General features: G+C 55.9%; 2 protein-coding genes and 1 long non-coding RNA gene across 3 annotated transcripts; 2 read left to right on the plus strand and 1 right to left on the minus strand.

Annotated features, from left to right (window-relative positions):
* Nucleotides 1–286: 286 nt before the first annotated feature.
* On the plus strand, nt 287–3,432 carry ABHD8 (abhydrolase domain containing 8). The gene is made up of 4 exons (XM_063294417.1): nt 287–1,002; nt 1,652–1,822; nt 2,171–2,387; nt 3,265–3,432. Exons 1-4 carry the CDS (start codon nt 293–295, stop codon nt 3,418–3,420), a joined length of 1,254 nt encoding a protein of 417 aa, XP_063150487.1. The 5' UTR covers nt 287–292; the 3' UTR covers nt 3,421–3,432.
* Nucleotides 3,433–8,309: 4,877 nt separating this feature from the next.
* ANKLE1 (ankyrin repeat and LEM domain containing 1) lies at nt 8,310–16,682 on the minus strand. Its single transcript, XM_063289668.1, has 9 exons — nt 16,593–16,682; nt 15,573–15,725; nt 14,264–14,369; nt 13,241–13,331; nt 10,552–13,143; nt 10,038–10,200; nt 9,718–9,889; nt 9,109–9,238; nt 8,310–8,543 (listed from the first exon to the last, which is right to left on the minus strand). The coding sequence occupies exons 1-9, from the start codon at nt 16,655–16,657 to the stop codon at nt 8,383–8,385; spliced, it is 3,633 nt and encodes a 1,210-aa protein (XP_063145738.1). The 5' UTR covers nt 16,658–16,682; the 3' UTR covers nt 8,310–8,382.
* A 486-nt stretch (nt 16,683–17,168) lies between these two features.
* LOC134491002 (uncharacterized) lies at nt 17,169–20,628 on the plus strand. Its single transcript, XR_010067268.1, has 2 exons — nt 17,169–17,238; nt 20,463–20,628. It is a non-coding gene; the product is annotated as an uncharacterized LOC134491002 (long non-coding RNA).
* The last annotated feature ends 739 nt before the right edge of the window (nt 20,629–21,367 follow it).

Below are 21,367 nucleotides of genomic sequence, written 5' to 3' on the forward strand. Positions count from 1 at the left end.
GCAATGCCAAACAGATGCCCAACCTTGGCCTGGCAGCCACTGAAGGGGGGGGGGAGGAGGAGGGAGGCTGGTGACACCAGTGCCCCCTTGTGGGCTGAGGCTCCACCACAGAGACATCAAAAGGTTGGCATTGGCTGAGGAGGAGGCTGGCTTGCCTCTGCCCAGCAAACGCCCCTAACAGCAGCGGCACCACCCTACCTGCCAGGGGTGTTGGAAGCCTTCTTTTTCCTTTGGGATGCACTGTCCCTAATGAACGGCTGCCTGTCTCTTTCCTTGTGCCACAGGAATCACCATGTTGACCAGCATCGCTGATGGGCTTCTCTGCTGCCTGCTGGGCAAGGCACCAAACGCGGTGGGTCCTCTGGAGCCTGTCGAGTCACGCGATGGCTTCAGCTTCGTGGAGGTGAAGCCTGGGCGGGTCCTGCGGGTGAAGCACGTCGCTCCGTCCCGTCCCCCTGGGATGGAGGAGGTGCCCACGAAGACCGGTGCTGTGCACTGCAAGCGCCGGATCGCCGTCTACCGCAACGGACAGATGGTCATCGAGAACCTGGGTGACGTTGTGCACCCCGACATCCTTCAGTGCCAGAACAGCACCGAGCCTCAGAGCGCCGTGGAGGTGGAGGTCTCAGACGGGAACATGGCTGCCACACCTGTGGCCAACCCCCCTGGCGGCACAGCTCTGAAGCGCCGGCGGCAAAAGCCCAAAAAGGTGGTCAATGTCGACTGCACCAAGTTCATCAGCAGCTGCAAGGGGACCCACAGCGACGTGGTCCTCTTCTTCATCCATGGGGTGGGCGGCTCTTCAGACATCTGGAAGGAGCAGGTGGACTTCTTCACCAAGCTGGGCTACGAGGTGGTGGCCCCAGACCTTGCCGGCCACGGGGCCAGCTCGGCCCCCCAGATTGCCGCTGCCTACACGTTCTATGCCTTGGCGGAAGACATGCGCAGCGTGTTCAAGCGTTACGCCAAGAGGAGGAACGTCCTGGTTGGGCATTCGTATGGGTAAGGCCTGGGAAAGGGGGGTCTCTCCCTGGGGATCCCCTACATGGTCTCCTCTCAATCTTCCAGAGACCAGCAAATTTCACCAACAGGCCAGAGCACCTGCAGGGGAGTAAAAAAATTCAAGATGCGGGCTGTAATAGCTCAGTCAAGCCTCTGCCCCATTTTACATACATTATATACAGTATACATCACACGATGAATGAAGTTTTGGGGAGACACTTTGTGTTAATTGACTGAGAACAGCATTTTTTACATACAGCATGTATTTTCATTTTTGTTAGCTGCCCAGAGTCACCCTGATGAGATGGGCCTCCACGTAAATCTAAATAAATAAATAATGAAAGGGGCGGGGGCGATTAGGCATTCACGGCTCCTGCTCTGGGTATCCCTGCTAGTAGGGAATTTGGTCACTGCCCCCACCCTGGTTACCTGCCCACTCAGCTACCAGAATTAGGATATAGAGTGCTTCTGAACATGGAGGCTCTCTCTGCTTCCCTAAGAGAGATGGATAAGCCCGCTTTCAGTTGCTGTTAAGTCCAGTGGCCACTTCCGGACCTTGTGGCAGAGAGTTCCAGAAATTATTTGGGCACTGCCGGATCCCTCCCGTCTCCTCACCCAGGGTGGCTGCTCCACTTGTTCTCTGATGCAGGGTTTCCTTCTGCACCTTCCTGGCTCACGAGTACCCGGATCTGGTCCACAAGGTCATCATGATCAATGGGGGTGGCCCCACGGCTCTGGAGCCCAGCCTTTGCTCCATCTTCAACATGCCCCCCTGCGTCCTGCGGTGTCTCTCGCCCTGCCTGGCCTGGAGCTTCCTCAAGTGAGCATTCCTGGGAGTGGGGCAGGGGGCGTGGGGGGGCAGGGGGCGTGGGGGGGCAGGCCTCCCCTTCCACTCCTGAGCTGTCCATGTGCCAAGCGGGGCTCCCCTGAGGATGGCAGCATTCTTTCCCGGCCTCCCGGGCCCCGTTCCTCCATTTGGCCCATGGGGGGCTCAGATTTAGTCCCCCCCCCGCCTTGACCAGTGCTTTTCTCCTGCGGGGGCTGGGCTCCATCCCTTCCCTCCCCTACCAGCTTGGGAAGAGGTGCTGCTTGGCCATGCTGAGCCCAAATTGCAGGGCCGCTTGCCCCCCCCGCCCCCCCGCTGACCCACAGCCCTTTGCCCTCCCAGAGCCGGCTTCGCTCGCCAAGGCGCCAAGGAGAAGCAGCTGCTGAGGGAGGGGAACGCCTTCAACGTCTCCTCCTTCGTCCTGAGGGCCATGATGAGCGGCCAGTACTGGCCCGAGGGGGACGAGGTCTACCACGCCGAGCTGACGGCGCCGGTGCTCCTGGTGCACGGGATGCACGACAAGTTTGTCCCCGTGGAGGAGGACCAGCGGATGGCGGAGGTACGGCTCGCATGCAGAGCCCATCCCACACCCCCAGCCGAGGCACCCTGGTTGCCTCAACGCGGAGTACGAAGCGTTGCTTCCGACTGCTAAAAACGGGGAGGCCTCCCAGTGCCCTCGAATGTGGCTCCTTTAGCCCAGAGAACAGTTAGAGAGAGCACGGAGGGGTTCCAGGGCGCTGGTCAGGCAGGCGTCCTGCGGTCCCCCCATGCAGAAAATAAGGGAGGGATCTACCAGGGAGCGGGCTGTGAGGAAGCCCGGAGGTGCTGGTAGCCTGAGCGCACCCGTGCTTGGTGGGGGCGGGGGAGCAGGTGGGCGGTCAGTGCCACGTTGGACTCGGTGGAGGCCGAGTTTGTCCAGCCTGCACAATCTTCTTGTGCAGCACAACAGGCCTCGCCAATCCACGCCCCCCCCCCCCGCCATTAAATTGTAGTTCTCACGATTTCCTGTCATGGCCTTGGCGGGGAGGGTGGGTTGCCAGCTGGTCAGGAGTTTTGAGGTTGATTCAGAAGGCTGGAGGGGAAGCTGCGGGGCTGCCGCGGCTCAGAGCAGCAGAGTAGCTGATGCCAGCCTGCCAGCCTCAGGGGCACCGGCTGTGCTGCAGGTGGGGCAAGGGCAGCTGCCCCAGAGCAACCTTTAAGGAGGGGTAAGTTGAACACACACACAGACGCACACACACACCCTGGTCCTCTGCAGTTAAAGGGAGAGTGCGGGGAGCCCGGTGTGGCTGGAGAGCGGATCGCAGCCCTGATATACAGCCAGGCTGCTCCCGAATGGCACCGGCGGAAGCCTCCCCAAGGGCGGCTTGGCCCTGCTGGCCGGACGGAACGAGGCGCCGCCGCCTGGCCCTGAATCCTCCTCCTGCTTTTGCCCGCAGATCCTGCTGCTCGCCTTCCTGAAGCTGATCGACGAGGGCAGCCACATGGCGATGCTGGAGTGTCCGGAGACGGTCAACACCCTCCTGCATGAGTTCCTGCTCTGGGAGCCGGAGCCCGCTCCCCCAGAAGAGGGGCCCCTGTCTGGAAAGGAGTAACTGGCAAAGGCAGCGGAGCCCGTCCTGAGGGCCCCGCGGGTCTGGCGGCTGCCCCCAGGGAGGTCTCCCAGGCAGCAGCGGACAGTTGTCAGAGAACGGGGAACGTTCCTTTGTTTCCCAGCCTTCGGGGGTCTGGGGGGGTCCGTGGCTGGAATGCGGGGAACCCTCCAACCAGAGGACCGCTGTCAGCGAGCGCCCCTCGGCTGCCTCCACATTTGCGTCCCCCCAAAACCTCGGGCAGGGAAGAGAGGTGGACTTGCGCTGCTGCTCTTCTGGGTACAGGATGATGGGCCCGGGAATCTCAGCAAAGGGATGCTGGGGTGCCCTTCCTGCTGTCTTGACTGTGCCAAGGGGGTGCCCTCTTCTCCCCCATGGGCTCTCCAAGCCAGCCTGGGGCTCGAAGGGCTGCGCGTGCGGACCCTGAAGTTCTGTCCCGGAGACGCCTTCTGCCGGACCACAGCTGGGCCTGCAAGGAACAAGTGCAAGTCGCTGGCTGAATTCTCACACGCTGCTGGTGGCGGAGAAGCCCTTGGGTGAAGCCCTCCGGCGGCTGGGCTTGGGAGCAGAGCGGGGCCGGGCAGCCCCACCACCCGCACACTCTTCTTGTCTGGTATCAGAACCTTCATTGGCCTGTGCCCCAGGAATGGGGGCTGCGATCCCGAGAACACTGGGACTGAATGTGGCCGGAGGGCGCCAGAGGGGGGAAAGCTGTTTACCCCTCCGAAGTCTCTTCTTTTGAGCGCAGGAGGGCCTGGAGTTCAGCCCAAGTTCAGGGATCCAGACTGCTGCCCCCCTCCTTGTGTCTCCATGGCAGTTTGTAAATAAACTTTGCAAAATTGTATCCCCCCCCCCCCAAGGTATTGCAGGGTAAACAGTGCCACCTCTCAACTAAAGCACATGGAGAGTTGGCAGTCCGTCATCATGAGGAGAGGAAGGGGCAGCGTTAGGAGGCTGACCTTCCCATTTCCGCTTTTGAGTCTTTTTAAGCCTAAGGGAATCGGAGGGGTGGGGGTTTCACACAGGCAGGGGCAGCACTGTAGAAGGACGGGCTCAGCCTTTCTCCACCCCTTCCCATTTGGCAGAAACTAAAAGTCCTGACTCGGCTTCACACCCCACCAGGCCAACCCTGCCTGAAGGGCCTCTAGCCTAGTGGGGAAAAGCCCCCAGTTTAATGTGGGGACCCCAGAGGAGCTACTGCCAGGGGGGGCTGGTCCGATCCAGAGGGAGCAGAGCAGACTCTGTGGCCGCTCAGCCCCTCAAAGGCTTGTAATGCGGATGCAGGTGGAGAGCAGGGCATCCTTGGAGCCGAGCCACCCTGAGGTTTGGCCAAAGATGGCACTGCCCACATCCCTGGCTGACCCCCACCTGCCAGGCTGATCAGCCTCCCCAAGAGTCAAATTCCCTTCATGGTGGCCGAGTTCAGACCTGCAGCCACCCCCACGGCATCATTTGTTGGCAGGCTGGGCTCCTTTTATGCTACGCCAAAGGATTAGATTTTTCAGATGGCTTTAGGACCCGGGAGCCTGGCTGTTTAGGGCGTGCATCGTGCAACCCAGGAGATGGGGCATCCAGCCAAGGAAACGTGGGGCGCAGGTGCAGCCTTTGCGTCTTCCTTGCTGGACAAGGTTTTGGGTGCTCTGGGGCTCTCAAAGGGCAAGCAAGGCAAAACTGCCATGGGGGGCTGGCAGTGGAAGGACCCCACCTTATTCCCCCCCCCGACCCAAAAGACAATTTGAAGTGCAAAGGAGCGTCTGCACCGCCTCCGTGCCAGTCAGAGGGCAGCAAACATACAAGCTGGAGGAGGGGACTGCACTCCAGAGATGCCCTTCCCAGCCTGCCTCAGGCAGGGATGGCAGGGCTTGACTGTTTCTCTTAGACAGGTTGCCCCCTCCCCCTCAAAAGGATGGGGAAAGGGCCCATTTTCACGGCCCCCGCTTCTCTTCCAGAACTAGAAGGGCTGGTGGGATCCACGTGTACAAATTTGATGTGTCTTTGATCCCCAGTGTCAAAGTGGGCTTTGCCACTGTATGAACCCCAGCTGCAGTAAAGCACATTTCTCGTTTCCAAGCTTCAAAAGGCTGCACTTTATGGTCTCCCTTCCCCACACCGCTATTAAAGAGGGAAGGCTTTAATGTATGTATGCAAGCATGTATACAAGGATACACAACACACAGGCAGCTCCCTCAAATCAGCCTCCTTTCTTGAGAGGTTACTTGATTAGTTTGAAGAAAGCGAGACAAAAAAAGTCATTTTGAACTATTTTGGAAGCAAAACCTCATCGCTCGGAGCTGTGATTCTCAACGTGCTGGCTGGGGGATTCTGGGAGTTGAAGTCTTAGAGGCCAAGGCTGAGAAACACTGGTCTGAGCAGGAGAAAGTGCTGAACCAAGATTCAAGGATGGTCTTAGCAGTAAAGTCAAATCCGAAATGGTTTTGTCTCAAACCAAGTTAAAAAGCCCCAGTGGAAGGTACAGGTAGTCCTCGCTTAATGACCATTCAGTTAGCAACAGTTCAGATTTACAATGGTACTGAAAAATCCAACTTGCTACTGGTCCTCACACTTACAACCGCCGCAGCATACTGCAGGCACGTGATCGCCATTTTCAACCTTCCCAGCAAACAAAATCAGTGGGGAACCACACAATTTGCTTAACAACCATGTAATTCGTTTGACTTCATTTGCTTAATGATGACCACAAAAGAGGTCGTAAAATCAGGTCAGATTCACTTAACAACCGCATTGCTTAGCGACCAAAGTTCCAGTCACAATTGTGGTCCTTAAGCAAGGACTACCTGTATAACAAAAGCTGTTAGAAGTTAGTAATCTGGATGGAAACTTCCCCACCACCACCCAGTGCCATCTCCAGCCAGGAGTCACTCTCTCCATTTGCCCTCCTTCCATCGCTGGCTGGCAGCCTTGCCCAAGCCTGCAGGGTTATGAAACACACCTCCCCACCAACCATATTCTGCCAAAACGTGTTCAAGCCCCTGCTCTGATTGGCAGCTGGCTGTGGGACAGGCTCTGAATCCTCTTAAGGGATGGTTAACCAGCTGAAATTGCCTCTGAAAAGGCAGCTGCGAATTCCATCAACATCCCACCCCATCTGCCTTCCTGGGAAGATGCAACTGGACTGTGCCGTGTTGTTCTGTCCAAGTCCTAAATAAAGGGTCTTGTGTCCTTGAGAGGTGGGCTTCCGTCCCTGAGTTCGCCCAATGAGACTGATACACTCCGCAGGGACTCTGGGCCCTCCCTCTTCTGTGCCTGGGATCGATCAAATTGGCTGGGGAGATGTGGGCGACATTCCCCAGATAGAGAGTGAATAGGCAGGGCCCTTTCGTGAAAAAGCGGAGCCTTCAGGAAGACATCCCCAGGGACACTGGCCGGGCCCCTTCTGTGGCTGCCCCTCCCCCACAGCTACTCCGATCTGCTGAGCAACATGGCTGGCCCACCGAGGCCTCGGATCAAGTGGGGCAGCTCCAAGGACCCGACTGGTGGTAAAGGGGGCTCTCTGCACCAGGAAAATTCAGCTGGCTTTGCACCCCCAGCTCAAACAGGAGAAAGGGAAGGGGTGGGAGGATGGAGCTCGGCTCAAGCCATTTTTCGCCCATCACACACAGCACTTCAGGGGATGAGAGAGTTTTGGGGCACATTTGCCAGTCCCTGCAGAAAGAAAACTGAACCCACTGAACGGATCATCCCACAATGCGGCTCTGATACCAGTTAGGGGACTGGGCGGGTGTCGGGGTCACATGCCATGCTAAGCCACATTGATGGTTAGGTTCCGCTTTGGCGCTTCGTGCAAATCCAGGGAAGCTTGTTCAACAAGCCGCAGCCTTGCATCGTGAACCCTAAGATCATGGAGGGCAAACAAGAATGGAATGGATTTACTTTTCCCCAGTATATCTAACCTTGCTTGAAGCACCTTCTTGGGCAGCTCTAGACACACACCCAGGAAACCCCGGCTGTCAAGAGCACAATCCACCAGAGCTTCAGGGCTCCCTGACCCCCAGCCTCAAATTTCCTCCTAACCCAGTTAAACCCAGCACAGCCTTGCTTTTCTTAAAGCAAAAGGAAGGGGAAAAAATGGGGACCAAACAAGTAGCAAAAGAGCCTTTGCATTTTGGGAAGCAGCAAATATTTTTTTTTCCATGAAATTGGGCAATAAAGGAAGGTGAAGGCCCTGGGGTTGCTACTCCCTTCCTTTTCCCTTGCTTAATTACACTACCCTCCCTCTCCCAAAAAGAAAAGGAGGGTCCTAGAACAGAACCCAGCATTCAGTCTGATCTCAGCAACTTCATTTAATGCTCCCAACCCCAGATGAGGGGTGAATAGAAAAACCCTTAAAAACATAAAAAGCAGCTCCAGAATTTAAAAATCCCCATTGCTACACATAAAAGGCATCTCCGGCACAGAGAGAAAACCCGTACAAAAACAGGCCCTTCGTTCCCAGAAGAGGCCGACCAACGCTTCTTGGGACAAAGGAAAGCCACCGAGCGTCGTCCCCCCCCCGACGGCTGGAAGGCGAGCCGGTGCCTGCTTCCTCATTTGGAAAGGACTCTGGTGCTTCCTGAGCCTCCCCACTTCATTCTGCGCTGTCTGGGAGGGGACCATCTTTTGTATATTTGGAATCAGGATGCTCCGACGCAACTTGGGAACCCAGCCACAAGCATGTGAGTCCCCGGCAGAGGAGCGCAAGCAAGCTACACAGCTCCCTTGGGTCACCGGGACCCACAGGGCCCTGAAACCGCTCCTGAACGTGGATGCAGCCCATGGCCAGCCTTTCGTTCAGGCTCTCAATCTCCGCTCAATGCTAAGAGCAAGAACCAGGATCTGCGCAGCCTCCTGTGTGAAAGGGAGGGAAATGCCTCAACCCCTCGGCTGCGCTCCAGCCGTGCGAGACCCCAGTGCCCCACTTGCACTGCAGTTGAGGAAGAGCCCTAGGGCCCCCAGCCAGGGGCCAGTTCAGATATCGGCGGGGCGCAACTGCCGCTCCCCCTCGGCCAGGAAGATCTGCAGAGCTCGGTGCAGCAGGTAGACCCCCAGGCTCCGGCGGCGTTTCATGGGCCAGCTGGCAACGGTGCCATAATAGTTCCCTTTCTTCTGATTGGTCAGCATCTTCAGCCCTGGGGTGGGGGGAGAAAGGCCTTGCCGTCACACAACTGCCCCCCTCCCCTGCTGGGAATCACCACCCCTCGGGGAATGTCCAAATCACCACCCTGTTTGCGCAGAGGGCTGCCCCAAATGACAACGCCTGGGGCAGAAAGCTGCTTTGGCAAAGCCCCTCCCAGGGTCTCAGGAGCGGGTAACAGGGCCAGGAAAGGCTGGGGGTGGGCAGGAGCAGCTGTGGAGAAATGCACCGGGGCCCTGCAGAAAGAAAATGGGACTTGGCGTGGTGGAAATGCCATGGGAGGAAAGCTGGACTGTTTTCACCGAGGCAGAGCAGAGAAACGCAAAAGGTGTGGGCTGGCTAACCGCGTGCCCTGCGGCCCCTGGGGGAAAGGCCAAGCGAGCAGATTCAGTTTCAGCCTCAGGAAGCCAAATCTGGGTGGGCAAGGAAGGAGGGTGCCAGCTCATCCTTCCCTGCAGGGGGCAAGGGGCTGCCACTCCACCGCCGACAGGGAGCCCGCCAGCCAGAGTACCCCACGTGGTGCCAACCCCTGGAGCCCCTCTGAAGTGCCGCGTCCTTACCAATGGCATCCACCATGCAGGCCTCCCTGGTATATGCCTCCACGGGAATGACGTTCTGGAAACAGTGCATGGAGATGACCCCCTGCCCGCTGGCCCAGATCTCCAGGATGTGCCGGACTTTGGAGCAGGCCTGCAGGGCAGAGAGGGCCCCGTGAGCAAAGGGGACCAGCAGCAGAGGTGGAGAGAGTGAGCACCCCCCCCCCCCGTGCTTTCAGACTGATTCGGGGCTGCCCTTGGGGAAGATGCACCAAACTGCACTGAACGGGCCACCACCCCTTCCCCGAACTGCAGCCCCCAAGAATTTAGAGCCACGGGCTCTGCCGGAGGGGAATTCTGGGGGCTGAAATCTGACCCCGACCCGGGGAAAGCAAAATACCTGCTTCCAAGCAGAAGGCGAGGCGGCCACCTACGCCAAACAGTTCTGCAAGGCCAAGTGGCAAAGGCCGCCTTTTACTGTGCAGTCTGCAACCTATGGCAGTCCAAGCCGGACTGCCCCTGAATTTGGAAGTTCCATTGGGTGGAGGTATCCGAGATCTGGCAACAGGGCCCTCCTCCCCACCTGAACGTCCACCCCCCACGGCTGCTGACAGCTAGTTTTCCAGTCCCCACCTGCGCCCCCCGCTTCCTCCGGCCCTCCCTATGGTGGGTCAAGGCTTCGTAGAGGTGGCGATAGGGCCGGGAGCGCTTCCCCTTGCCCACGTAGAAGACGGCACTGACGAACGTCTGGAAGCATTCTGCCTGGGTGAGGAACTGGCAGCGGAAGGGCAGGTTCTGGGTCACCCTGCAGAGATGCAAGACTGTCAGCAGCGGTGGCAGCAGCCACGAGGTCTCCCTGCCGCCCCGAAGCTCGCAAGGCTTTCCGTCCCTGGGCCCAGGCCAGCCCCAGCACCTGCAGGCAGGCTCCTCCATCCAAAACTGGTCACTCCTACCTGGGGTCCAGCAGCAGGTAGTTAAAGCTGGACTTGAGCAGCCCCTCCCGCCACTTCCGGCTCTTGTCCGGCCGGTCGAACTGCGTGGCCAGAGCCATTTCGTCAGCTTTGGAGTCGGGGATCTGGTACGTCTCCAGGGCGGAAGCAAGCTCCGGGCTGCAGGCTGAGCACAAGAGCAGGATGTGTCCGGGGCCCTCCAAACGGGGGCTTCTGGATGCTCGAACGCCTCCCCCATCCCAGTCAGGGCCTCTCCTCCCAAACTGCTCTTCTGGGAAGCCATGGCTGCAAGGGGTTAACCAGGGACCCTTCCCCGGCCCCTCAAGCCCACGCCTGCTCACCTTGCACCTGGACACTGGCCTTTCCCTCTCCTCCGAGAGAAATGCTTGTCTCCCCCCTTCACCCCCGCTTTCCTTTCTCAAGCTCTGCTCCTTCGACCCTCCCATCACCTTCCCCCAGGAGGGCCTTCCACCGGCTTCCAAGGGCTCTCCTTCTCGGAGACCCCGGAGACACCCACCTGCAGAGCCCTTCCGGGCCTCGGTCTTCGGGTCCCTGCTCAGCTTCTCCAAGAGCTGCAGGTACACCTTCCGGGTGAGCGCCGTCACTGGCCCTGGGTTGACCCCAAAGTCACGTAGCTTGCGTGCCAGGGCTTCATCTGACAGGAGGCCAGAGTTCAAGGGGGCACTTCCCCCGTTCCCCTGGCCTCCCCCGGCTGCTTCCCTGGCATACGCCTGCCAGTCGTAAATGATGGTGCCTTCAGAGCTACTGGCGCTGGCCACGGAGTCATCTGCGGGGGGGATGTGCCGCTCGACAAGGGTGTGCCCTTCCTCCTCGTCCACATACAGGTATTCCACGGGTGCCGTGGCACTCAGGTTGGCAGGCCGGCCCCCAGGCGACAGCGGGACGTCCTGGCTGATGGGGCTCAACCTCCCTGGGTGGCAAGAGGCAGACGGCCCCCTCGCAGACAGCCGGCTGAAACTAACTCTGGAGGGCTTCTGTGCCCTCTTGCCTGGAGACCCTTGGGCACCTGGGCCCTCCAGATCCCCAACCTCTGGGATTTCAGGAGCATCGCAACTGGCCTGTCCATCCCCCAGAGAGGGCTTTTTCGCCTCCAAATCTGTCCCGCCCAACAGATCTTCACCTCTGCAAACGTGTCTCCTCGGGCTGGCGAGAGAACGGCCCAAAGGTCGAGGTCCGGGGCTCTGAGCTGGCTTACTCCTGCTGGGAACAGCCAGGACGGATCTGCCCCCCTCCGGCTCATCAGCTTCTCTGGCTGGGGGAGGCGGGTGTCCAAGATTCCCAGCAGTAGCCCCTTGGTCCAAGGCTGGCCTGGGGCCCCTGGGGGTCCTCACTCGCCTGGGACGCCGCGGCATCTCCAGGGTCTCATCGAAAAGAGAGGAGGAGCTGAGGCTGTCATGTGGCAGGGGCCGAATCGTGGGGCTTTGGGGTTGGGGCACAGCAGGGCAGCCCTTTCGGTTTGACTGGAGTAGCGGGGAATGGAAGACCTTGGTTGCCAGCATCATTGAGCACAGCTTTGAGTCCAGGCTGGCGGGGGCCTCTTCGCCGCCGCTGGCAGTCGGATGGAGGGCCACCCCTGTGTCAAGTGGATCGGGACTCCCACTGCCGTGGAAACGATTCCTCTCCTCCAAGGCCCTCCGGACAGGAAGAGTGTCCTGAGTGAACAAGCTCGGTTTCCCCTCTGCTGCATCCTGGGGACTCGGACAGAGATCCAGCCTTTGCAGACCCCCCTTCCCGCCCAGCAATGCCCTCACTTCAGGCAGGGTGGTCCCCTGGTGTTCTGCTGGCAGCCCCTGAATCTCAACGGGGCCTCTGGTCGCCGAAGCCCTGCTCTCTGCTCTCATGACGGTCAGCTTGGGGGGGTCCACAGTGTAGCTAGCCCTCCTCCGCAAAGCCTCCCACGGCTTCTCAGGACCCTCCCTCTTCCTAGGGTGGGGGAGAACCAAATCTTGACTCCCAGGAGAGGTCTGGGCAGCTCCTTCTGGCAAGAGCTGTGGACATCCCAATCTGGTGGGAACGGTCCTCTGGCCACCGAGACCCGTCTCCAAGGAGGTCCCTGCACCTCCTTCTGGGCTGCCGGCTGGCGGCCCAGAACACGACCCGCCGTTGCTGACACTGGGGCCATCAGGAGTGCAGCAGAAGGCAGCCTCCCCACCTTCCCATTTCTGAACATGGCCCTCAACGGTGCTTGAGTAGCATTCACTCACACACGAAACGTACCAATCGGTGCTGGTGGCTGAGCACCTGCTCAGCGACCTTCCTCTCGCAGAGCGCCCATCCGGAGCCCTGCTGCCCCCCAGGAAAGGGGCTGGGTTGACCACAGTCTTTCCCAAGTCTGACACGGCCGTGGCTTCGGCCCAGGAGGACAGACAGGCGTGGTCGGGCGAGGCAACGTCTGCCCCCTCCCGGCCGGCGAGCCGCACTACAAGGCTGGGATCGAGGAAGCCAGGGCACCAAGAAAGGCGGCAAGTGCTGGGGTCCTCTGGGCTAAAACACTGGTCCGCTTCCGGCTCAGACTTAATTCCCTGGCTGGGAGCGGGCAGGGGCTTCTCCGGGGACGCTGCAACACGTGGCGTTTCCGGTCTCCCCCTGGAGAAGAGGGTCTCGGGGACCACTAAAGCGTTTCCGAGAAGGACCGCACCGGGCCTGGGAGGTGAGCTGAGCCTTCCCTCTGTAGGGCTTTGGACATCGCAAGGCTGGTTCGCACCAGCGCCCCGCTCTGATGCCACCTCACTGTGCCAGCAAGTCACTCCTTCAGCATGACTTGAAACTGGCTTGTTGGAGGGGCACGAGGCGTTGGCGGAGGCTGCCGGTTGAACACAGAAGTCGGACAGATCATAAAGCGTGTTGCCCTGCCAGGAACACTCGGTGAGAAAGGAAGAGGCCGACCGATCCTGGCAATTCCCCAGGGCACCATTCGGAGTGGCTCCTCCAGGCTGAGAGAAGGCCCCACGCAGCTCCCCGTGCTGACGAGCCTCCTTTAGGGAGGACAGTGGGGGTCTACCAGATGGGCAGGGGTGAGAGTCAACAGGACCAGTTTCCCCAGGATCTTCCGTTACGGTGGAGAGAAAGCTTTCTGCTCTTCGCTGAGCTGCATAAAAGATGTGGGGGGGGGTGTAGAAATTTGAAGCCTTTTTGTGAATATTATGCTTACCAGAATGTTTGGCCCTCGGGGCCGAGACACTTACAGACGCAGCTGCTCCATCCTTCGCCTTGCAGGATGCTGACACACGTTTCATTGTCCTGCTCCAGAGCCAAGTCGATGGCAGTGTTCCCATCCTGAGACACAAAGGAAAGGCAGAAAACCAACAGGTGGATGCGCCTGCCCCTCAGCACTCCCTGCGGGGGGCCTCCTTCCACCCACTCCCTAATATCTAGGCTCCCTTTAAGCTGGAGAAGGCGTCGAGTGCATCATGGCTGCAACACAAGAGCAGCTTAATGCCGGAAATTGTTCCAAAAGGGTGACTTTCCTTGGAACAAGCGGGGCACAGACATTCCCAAGTCACACCTGTAGGAGAAATGGGTCTCTGTTATATCCATCTGCTACGGGGCAACAAATTGGAACCTGAAACTATGGCAGGACGTGAGCTTTCAAAACCATGGTCTGAGCTGAGGATATCAGACCGCTTGTGCCGATGCATCTTCGCTCCACTCAAAGCTGCTGCACGAGGAGTGAAGTTGGGGTTTATGCCTTGAACATTTTAAATTCCAAACAGGACTTGCACAATAAAATAAGGCAGGCAGGAGGCCTAAATCATGAAGACCAAAGGACTGGTCTGAACTTCCTTCCTTCCTGCAATGGAAAGCTTATTTACCTTTTTTGTAACTCACCTTCCTTGACTCACATGACCTCAACTGTACAGTCACCAAGAGGTGGGTTGCCCCCCCACCCCAAATGAGCTGAAAATCAGCGAAAAGCATAACAGCTCTAAAGGCTTAGGGGCCATTCCCTTCCCCTCCTCTGTCAAATCTTCCCTTCACTGTCAGCCAAATTTCCCAAAGGCACCACGTATGGAAACTGAGTGGCCGGTAGCGTTGTCAGACGCCACTCTTCCCTGTAAGTTTCAGTGACCGTGGCAAGGCAGGGTGCCAATGATTTCCTATCAGTGGCCGGGTGAGCGGACGCACCTCCCCAAAGTGAAGCTGTAAAGGGAGGCAGACGCAGCGAGCCTCAGCCCCAACTTCCCGGGGACAGAAACATGTGGACCAACCTGGTCTTCCAGGCAAGGGTCCCCTCCCTCCATCAGCAAGAGTCTTAAGCAGGCCACACATCCCCAGGAAGCTGCAACGTGGACAGGGGTGAGGTCTTCTCCAGATCTGGGACACAGAACAGAAATGGACTCTCGCGGTTCCTTCACCAGCATCCAGGAAACTGAAGGAGGTTCGAGATCCACTTCCCTGGACAACTGGCGCTTGGGGCCAGCACCCGCCTAAGCCAATCCCAAAGCCGAAGGCTTCCCTTTTTCTAATAGGGGACCCGCTCCCTTCAAACAAGGAGCTTCTCCTCATTGGGCTTCTCTGTGGGTTTCCCCAACTCGGCTTTCTCCACTCTGCACCAGACAACTCCCACAGCAGCCTCCACAACGGGGAGTTGTAATCCAACCCTTCTGGAGTGCATCAGAGCAGGGGGGGGAAGCTCAGCTCTCAAGGGACGCAAGGACTGGGTTTTTATGGACAAAGCAGCAGCATGCAGGGATAAGCAAGTGTTTCAGCTGAACCTGCCCCTTCCCTCCCGGAGGGGTTCGTCAGCTTCCTCCGTAGCCTCCAACCCTCGCTATTCAGACCTGTTGCCTCCTCCTCCTTTCTCTCACGATTCCCGGTCACACAACATACCTATTTTTCTTTCATTCACTACCTCCTGCTCTTCACCATTCGCTCTTCCCTTTAGGGGCCAAGCTGCATTCTTCCAGACGCGCAGGAGGTCCTCCCCGGAAGGCCCACAGACCCATCCTGGCTTTGGTCAATCCACGTTTTCACGTAACCCTTCTGAGTAACCCCCAAAGGTGTAAACCAGGTTCCAGCCTTAGCTGTAGCCGGGTCCCAGGCGGCCTTTCTTGACGACGGCACCAGCCGGTTTTGGCACGTCTCGGTCAGAACACCCCCCCAAAAGCTCTGACTGGGCGGTATTACGTTCCCCCGGGAGCTCTGGTCAATGTGGTGGAGAAGGCCCATGTTTTATTCGGCACCCCTGTGAGATGGACCAGGATTGCCGAGAGCGAGCGAGGAACAAAATTCTCCGGTTGGCGTATCCCCACCTCTGAAGGTTTGCAAGAAGAGGATGGCTGGACTGGTTTTCCTGCGCTCTGCCCAGGGTTGGACTAGATGCTCTTTGGATTCCCTTCCAGCTCCCCGATTCTAGGATCCCCCCAACCATCTGGATGGAGCTGGTCACTCTCGGGGTGTGACCTGCCAGAGCAGACCAAGCGGCGTCTCCTCCCCCGACCTCCAGGGCACCGCCTTGGCCCAACTAGCAGCTGTGTGTGTTCAAAGGAACACAGGGAGGGGGCACCCTCCGAATACCTGACATTGGGGTCTCCGCCATGCTGGAGGAGGCGGCTGAGGCGGTGGATCCCGTCCTCCTGCTCCACACCGGCAGCCAAGTGCATGGCAGCCACCCCCTCAGGCAGAACCAAGTTGGGGTTGGCTCCCTCCAGAAGCAGGGCGGCCACCCTCCTGGAAAGCAGAGGAAGGGGGAACACTGAGGAGGGAGGGGGAACACTGAGGAGGGAGCCCCCCCCCGGGCAGTCAAGGTTAAAACAGGCTCCCCTAAGGCAGTTTCTCACTGCCAAATTCCCCTTTCCTAAGTCAGAACTGTCTGTTTTGGGAAAAGTTCAGAGGAGGCCCCTCAAGAGGGCAGGAGGCTTGGAAACCAAGTTTAAGGATCTGGGTAGGTTTAGCCTGCAGAAGAGGAGGAAAAAGAAAGATGTGATAGTTGTCAGGAGGAATTTCCTAACTCCGAAAGCAGCCCATGGAACGGGCTGCCACTTTAAAAGTTGGGTTCTCTTTTGCTAGAAGTTTTGAAAGAGGCTGGAGGGTCATCCATCAGAGATGCTGTACAAGGATGGACTACATGACCTCTAAGGTCCCTTCCAACTCTAGAATCCAGCAGGGACGAAGAGCTGCAGAATTACAGTTCCCACTGTCCCCGATGCAAAAAGAAAGCCTCTCCTTTTGGTGCGGGGGAGGTTTGTTGCTACCTAAGACTGTTTCACCTTATTAGCACGCATCGGTTCCCAGGCTTGGTCCGTCTTCGTAACACTGGAGAGCCCTGATGCCCCGCTCTTTGTGACTGCCAAGGCCCCTGGCATCGACCTGGCCTGCCCGCCACAAACGTGCCTTTGCCACGGCGGAAAGGCTGGCCCGCAAATGCATTCCTGGGCAGGGACGCCCAGCAGATGAATGCAACACGTGCACTCGGGAATCCCTGGCAAAGCAGGTTTCCGGGGGGCCGAGGAGAGACTGGGCTGCTGCTCTTCGGAGAACCGATATTCTTCTGCAGGAAACCACAAAACACGCGCGGCAGACCCACGAGTAACTTACGCGTCGTCCTCGCCCCGCAGAGCCTCGCACAACTGCGCGGCGAGCTGCAAAGCACTGGGCCGCATGGCGCCGCTAGGGGGCAGCCACGGAGAAGGGGAGGCACACTTGCGCGGGGACGTCGCGGGCACGCATGCGCACTTCTTCCCCTGCGGGCAGAGAGGTTTCTTCCATTGCCTCCCGCCGCCGGCGGAGCGGAGCGGAGCGGCGCTGAGGTCGCCGTGTGGCGGGCAAGACCAGCTCGCGTCACCGCGTCCCGGCCCAGCGTAGCGAACTCATCTCGGTCGACGGTCAGCAGCGGTGGCCGCGGCGGCGCCAAATCAACACTGTGCCGCCATCTTGCTTCTCTCGTTTAAAGCTTCCCTCCCAGGCCTCCTCAGAGTTTCTCATTGGACGGACGTGCATATATGTCACCGACCTGATTGATTGCTTGACCATCCAATCGGAAGAGCGCTCTCTTGCAGATTGGTTAGTGTCACAATGCTCCCGCCCCTTTTCCCTCCCCCTCTTATTTCCTGGATTGGTTCAGATAGGATTGGTTCACATTAGTTGATTGACGGCTCAGTGAGGGGTGGGGGGGTTTTTTGGACCCTCAATGCGTGCACTGGATCTCGCGGAAAATTAGTTGGGAGGACTGGATTGATACTTTGTTTATTCGTTTAGTCGCTTCCGACTCTTCGTGACTTCATGGACCAGCCCACGCCAGAGCTTCCTGTCGGTCGTCAACATCCCCAGCTCCCCCAGGGACGGGTCCGTCACCTCTAGAATATCATCCATCCACCTTGCCCTTGGTCGGCCCCTCTTCCTGTTGCCCTCCACTCTCCCCAGCATCAGCATCTTCTCCAGGGTGTCCTGTCTTCTCATGATGTGGCCAAAGTATTTCAGTTTTGCCTTTAATATCATTCCCTCAAGTGAGCAGTCTGGCTTTATTTCCTGGAGGATGGACTGGTTTGATCTTCTTGCAGTCCAAGGCACTCTCAGAATTTTCCTCCAACACCACAGTTCAAAAGCATCGATCTTCCTTCGCTCAGCCTTCCTTATGGTCCAGCTCTCGCAGCCATATGTTACTACGGGGAACACCATTGCTTTAACTATGCGGGCCTTTGTTGTCAGTGTGATGTCTCTGCTCTTAACTACTTTATCGAGATTTGTCATTGCTCTTCTCCCAAGGATTAAGCGTCTTCTGATTTCCTGACTGCAGTCAGCATCTGCAGTAATCTTTGCACCTAGGAATACAAAGTCTTTCACTGCTTCTACATTTTCTCCCTCTATTTGCCAGTTATCAATCAAGCTGGTTGCCATAATCTTGGTTTTTTTGAGGTTTAGCTGCAAGCCAGCTTTTGCACTTTCTTCTTTCACCTTCGTCATGAGGCTCCTCAGTTCCTCTTCACTTTCAGCCATCAAAGTGGTATCATCTGCATATCTGAGATTGTTAATGTTTCTTCCAGAGATTTTAACCCCAGCCTTGGATTCCTCAAGCCCAGCTTGTCGCATGATGTGTTCTGCATACAAGTTGAATAGGTAGGGTGAGAGTATACAGCCCTGCCGTACTCCTTTCCCAATCTTAAACCAGTCCGTTGTTCCGTGGTCTGTTCTTACTGTTGCTACTTGGTTGTTATACAGATTCTTCAGGAGGCATACAAGATGACTTGGTATCCCCATACCACTAAGAACTTGCCACAATTTGTTATGGTCCACACAGTCAAAGGCTTTAGAATAGTCAATAAAACAGAAATAGATGTTTTTCTGAAACTCCCTGGCTTTTTCCATGATCCAGCGGATATTGGCAATTTGGTCTCTAGTTCCTCTGCCTTTTCTAAACCCAGCCTGTACATCTGGCAATTCTCGCTCCATGAACTGCTGAAGTCTACCTTGCAGGATCTTGAGCATTACCTTACTGGCATGTGAAATGAGTGCCACTGTTCGATAGTTTGAACATTCTTTAGTGTTTCCCTTTTTTGGTATGGGGATATAAGTTGATTTTTTCCAATCTGATGGCCATTCTTGTGTTTTCCAAATTTGCTGGCATATAGCATGCATTACCTTGACAGCATCATCTTGCAAGATTTTGAACAGTTCAGCTGGGATGCCGTCGTCTCCTGCTGCCTTGTTATTAGCAATGCTTCTTAAGGCCCACTCAACCTCACTCTTCAGGATGTCTGGCTCTAGCTCACTGACCACACCGTCAAAGCTATCCCCGATATTGTTATCCTTCCTATACAGGTCTTCTGTATATTCTTGCCACCTTTTCTTGATCTCTTCTTCTTCTGTTAGGTCCTTGCCATCTTTGTTTTTGATCATACCCATTTTTGCCTGGAATTTACCTCCAATGTTTCTAATTTTCTGGAAGAGGTCTCTTGTCCTTCCTATTCTATTGTCTTCTTCCACTTCCGCGCATTGCTTGTTTAAAAATAATTCCTTATCTCTTCTGGCTAACCTCTGGAATTTTGCATTTAATTGGGCATATCTCCCCCTATCGCTGTTGCCTTTTGCTTTCCTTCTTTCTTGGGCTACTTCTAGTGTCTCAGCAGACAGCCATTTTGCCTTCTTGGTTTTCTCTTTCTTTGGGATGTATTTTGTTGCCGCCTCCTGAACAATGCTGCCAACTTCTGTCCAGAGTTCTTCCGGGACCCTATCTACTAAGTCCAGTCCCTTAAATCTATTCTTCACCTCCACTGCATATTCCTGAGGAATATTCGTGAGCTCATATCTAGCTGATCTGTGGGTCTTCCCTAATCTCTTTAGTCTGATCCTAAATTGTGCAAGAAGAAGTTCATGGTCTGAACTACAGTCAGCTCCAGGCCTAGTTTTTACCGACTGTACAGATGTCCGCCACCTTTGGCTGCAAAGGATGTAATCAATCTGATTTCGGTGTTGTCCATCTGGTGAAGTCCATGTGTAAAGCCGTCTCTTAGGTTGTTGGAAGAGAGTGTTTGTTATGCAGAGTGAGTTGTCTTGGCAAAATTCTATCAGCCTATGTCCTGCTTCGTTTTGTTCTCCCAGGCCATACTTACCTGTAATTCCAGGTGTCATTTGACTGCCCACCTTAGCATTCCAGTCTCCTGTGATGAAAATAACATCTCTTTTAGGCGTGTTGTCCAGTAGGTGCTGCAGATCCTCATAGAACTGCTCTACTTCAGCTTCTTCAGCATTTGTGGTTGGGGCGTATATTTGGATAACTGTGATGTTAGATGGCTTGCCCTGAATTCGAATTGAGATCATTCTGTCGTTTTTTGGATTGTATCCAAGCACTGCTTTAGCCACTTTACTATTAATTATGAAGGCTACTCCATTTCTTCTGTGGTCCTCTTATCCACAGTAGTAGATCTGGTGGTCATTTGATGTGAAGTGGCCCATTCCAGTCCATTTCAGTTCACTGACGCCCAGAATGTCTATCTTTAATCTTGACATCTCACCAATAACTACATCCAATTTGCCCTGGCTCATAGATCTTACATTCCAGGTTCCAATGGTGTGTTGATCCTTAGAACATCGGATTCGCCGTTCACCACCAGCACCGTCGGCCGCTAACCGTCCTTTCGGCTTTGAGCTAGCTGCGTCATCACGTCTGGGGCTAGTTGAACTCCTCCTCTGTTCCTCCCCAGTAGCATTTTGACCATCTTCCGACCTGGGGGTCTCATCTTCCAATGGTATACCGACATCTCTGGTTGTACTGATCCATTTAGTTTTCACGGCAAGAATACTGGGGTGGGTTGCCATTACCTTCCCCAGGGATCGCATTTAGTCTGACCTCTCTGTCATGACCTTCCCGTCTTGGGTGGCCCTTCACGGTTTAGCTCATGGCATCATTGAGGTGCTCAAGCTCCAGCACCACGACAAGGTAACGATCCTTTGCGGAGGGATTGATACTAGCTCTTGTTTTAGTTAAATATGGCTCCATTTTGCTTTTACATGTTTACATTCACAGTCTATCTGAAGTAGTATTTCCTGTTTTTCAGGCTGCAAACTTTTGCTTCCTATTTGCATGTGTTAAATATTTTAACTGCTTGGCTCTTATTAAACCTGCATTGGAACTGTCTTTTGGAACCAAGGAATTCTAATACAAGCCTCTTGTAGCAGAGAATTGCAACAGCAACCTAGACCAGTTTCTCAACCTCAGCTGCTTTTTGTTTTTTGAGTTGCTTTGTTTTTTGAGTTGCTTGGCTGCTTTTGATGTGTGGACTTCAACTCCCAGAATTCCCCAGACAGCATGCTGGCTGGGGAATTCTGGGAGTTGAAGTCCACACATCAAAAAGTGGCTGTGGTTGAGAAACACTGGTCTAAACCCTGGAATCACGGGGACTTGGAGGGAGCAGTCAAAGCATCTTCCTTGCCAAGTGGACAAATGCAGCTGTGCTTCTGACCCAATTTAGCACTTGGGAGGAAAGAAGAGAGATGACATTTTTAAAAATAGTTTGGTATGCTAGGAGAGGAAAAGAAATGTCCCAAATGGTCACCCTACTGCATTGTTTTTTTAAGCGATACAGGAATTCATTCAGTTTGTACTAATAACTCTCTGTTTTGGCTCAATACATTTTGTGAACCCAGCACTATGTATAAACGAGCAGCAGCCAGCCAGGCTTGAAATAACATGGGAGCGGAGAAGGATCATCTCTCCAAGGAACCAAATTTGGGTCATCCCATCCCTGCCGTGAAGCCCAGAAACGAAGGAAGTTCTTGCAATTCCCCAGATGAAGGTGGAGATCAGACAGACTTCCTGAGCAACTTGTCCTGGGCAACGGCACGCTCTCAGATAGTGCGAAGATGCTGCAAGGAAT

Source organism: Candoia aspera, chromosome 1 (assembly GCF_035149785.1).
Source record: "Candoia aspera isolate rCanAsp1 chromosome 1, rCanAsp1.hap2, whole genome shotgun sequence".
Taxonomy (NCBI): domain Eukaryota; kingdom Metazoa; phylum Chordata; class Lepidosauria; order Squamata; family Boidae; genus Candoia; species Candoia aspera.

What these genes read in the sequence shown, in the direction of transcription:
- ABHD8 (XM_063294417.1), top strand. Translation starts at nt 293, where the DNA reads ATGTTGACCAGCATCGCTGATGGGCTTCTCTGCTGCCTGCTGGGCAAG. An exon ending in CTGGCCTGGAGCTTCCTCAA is followed by an intron (nt 1,823 to 2,170) that starts GTGAGCATTCCT and finishes TTGCCCTCCCAG; the next exon opens with AGCCGGCTTCGCTCGCCAAG. An exon ending in AGGACCAGCGGATGGCGGAG is followed by an intron (nt 2,388 to 3,264) that starts GTACGGCTCGCA and finishes TTTTGCCCGCAG; the next exon opens with ATCCTGCTGCTCGCCTTCCT.
- ANKLE1 (XM_063289668.1), bottom strand. Translation starts at nt 16,657, where the DNA reads ATGCGGCCCAGTGCTTTGCAGCTCGCCGCGCAGTTGTGCGAGGCTCTG. An exon ending in ACCCTTGCCTGGAAGACCAG is followed by an intron (nt 13,332 to 14,263) that starts GTTGGTCCACAT and finishes TTTGTGTCTCAG; the next exon opens with GATGGGAACACTGCCATCGA. An exon ending in CTGCATGGTGGATGCCATTG is followed by an intron (nt 8,544 to 9,108) that starts GTAAGGACGCGG and finishes CCCCCACCCCAG; the next exon opens with GGCTGAAGATGCTGACCAAT.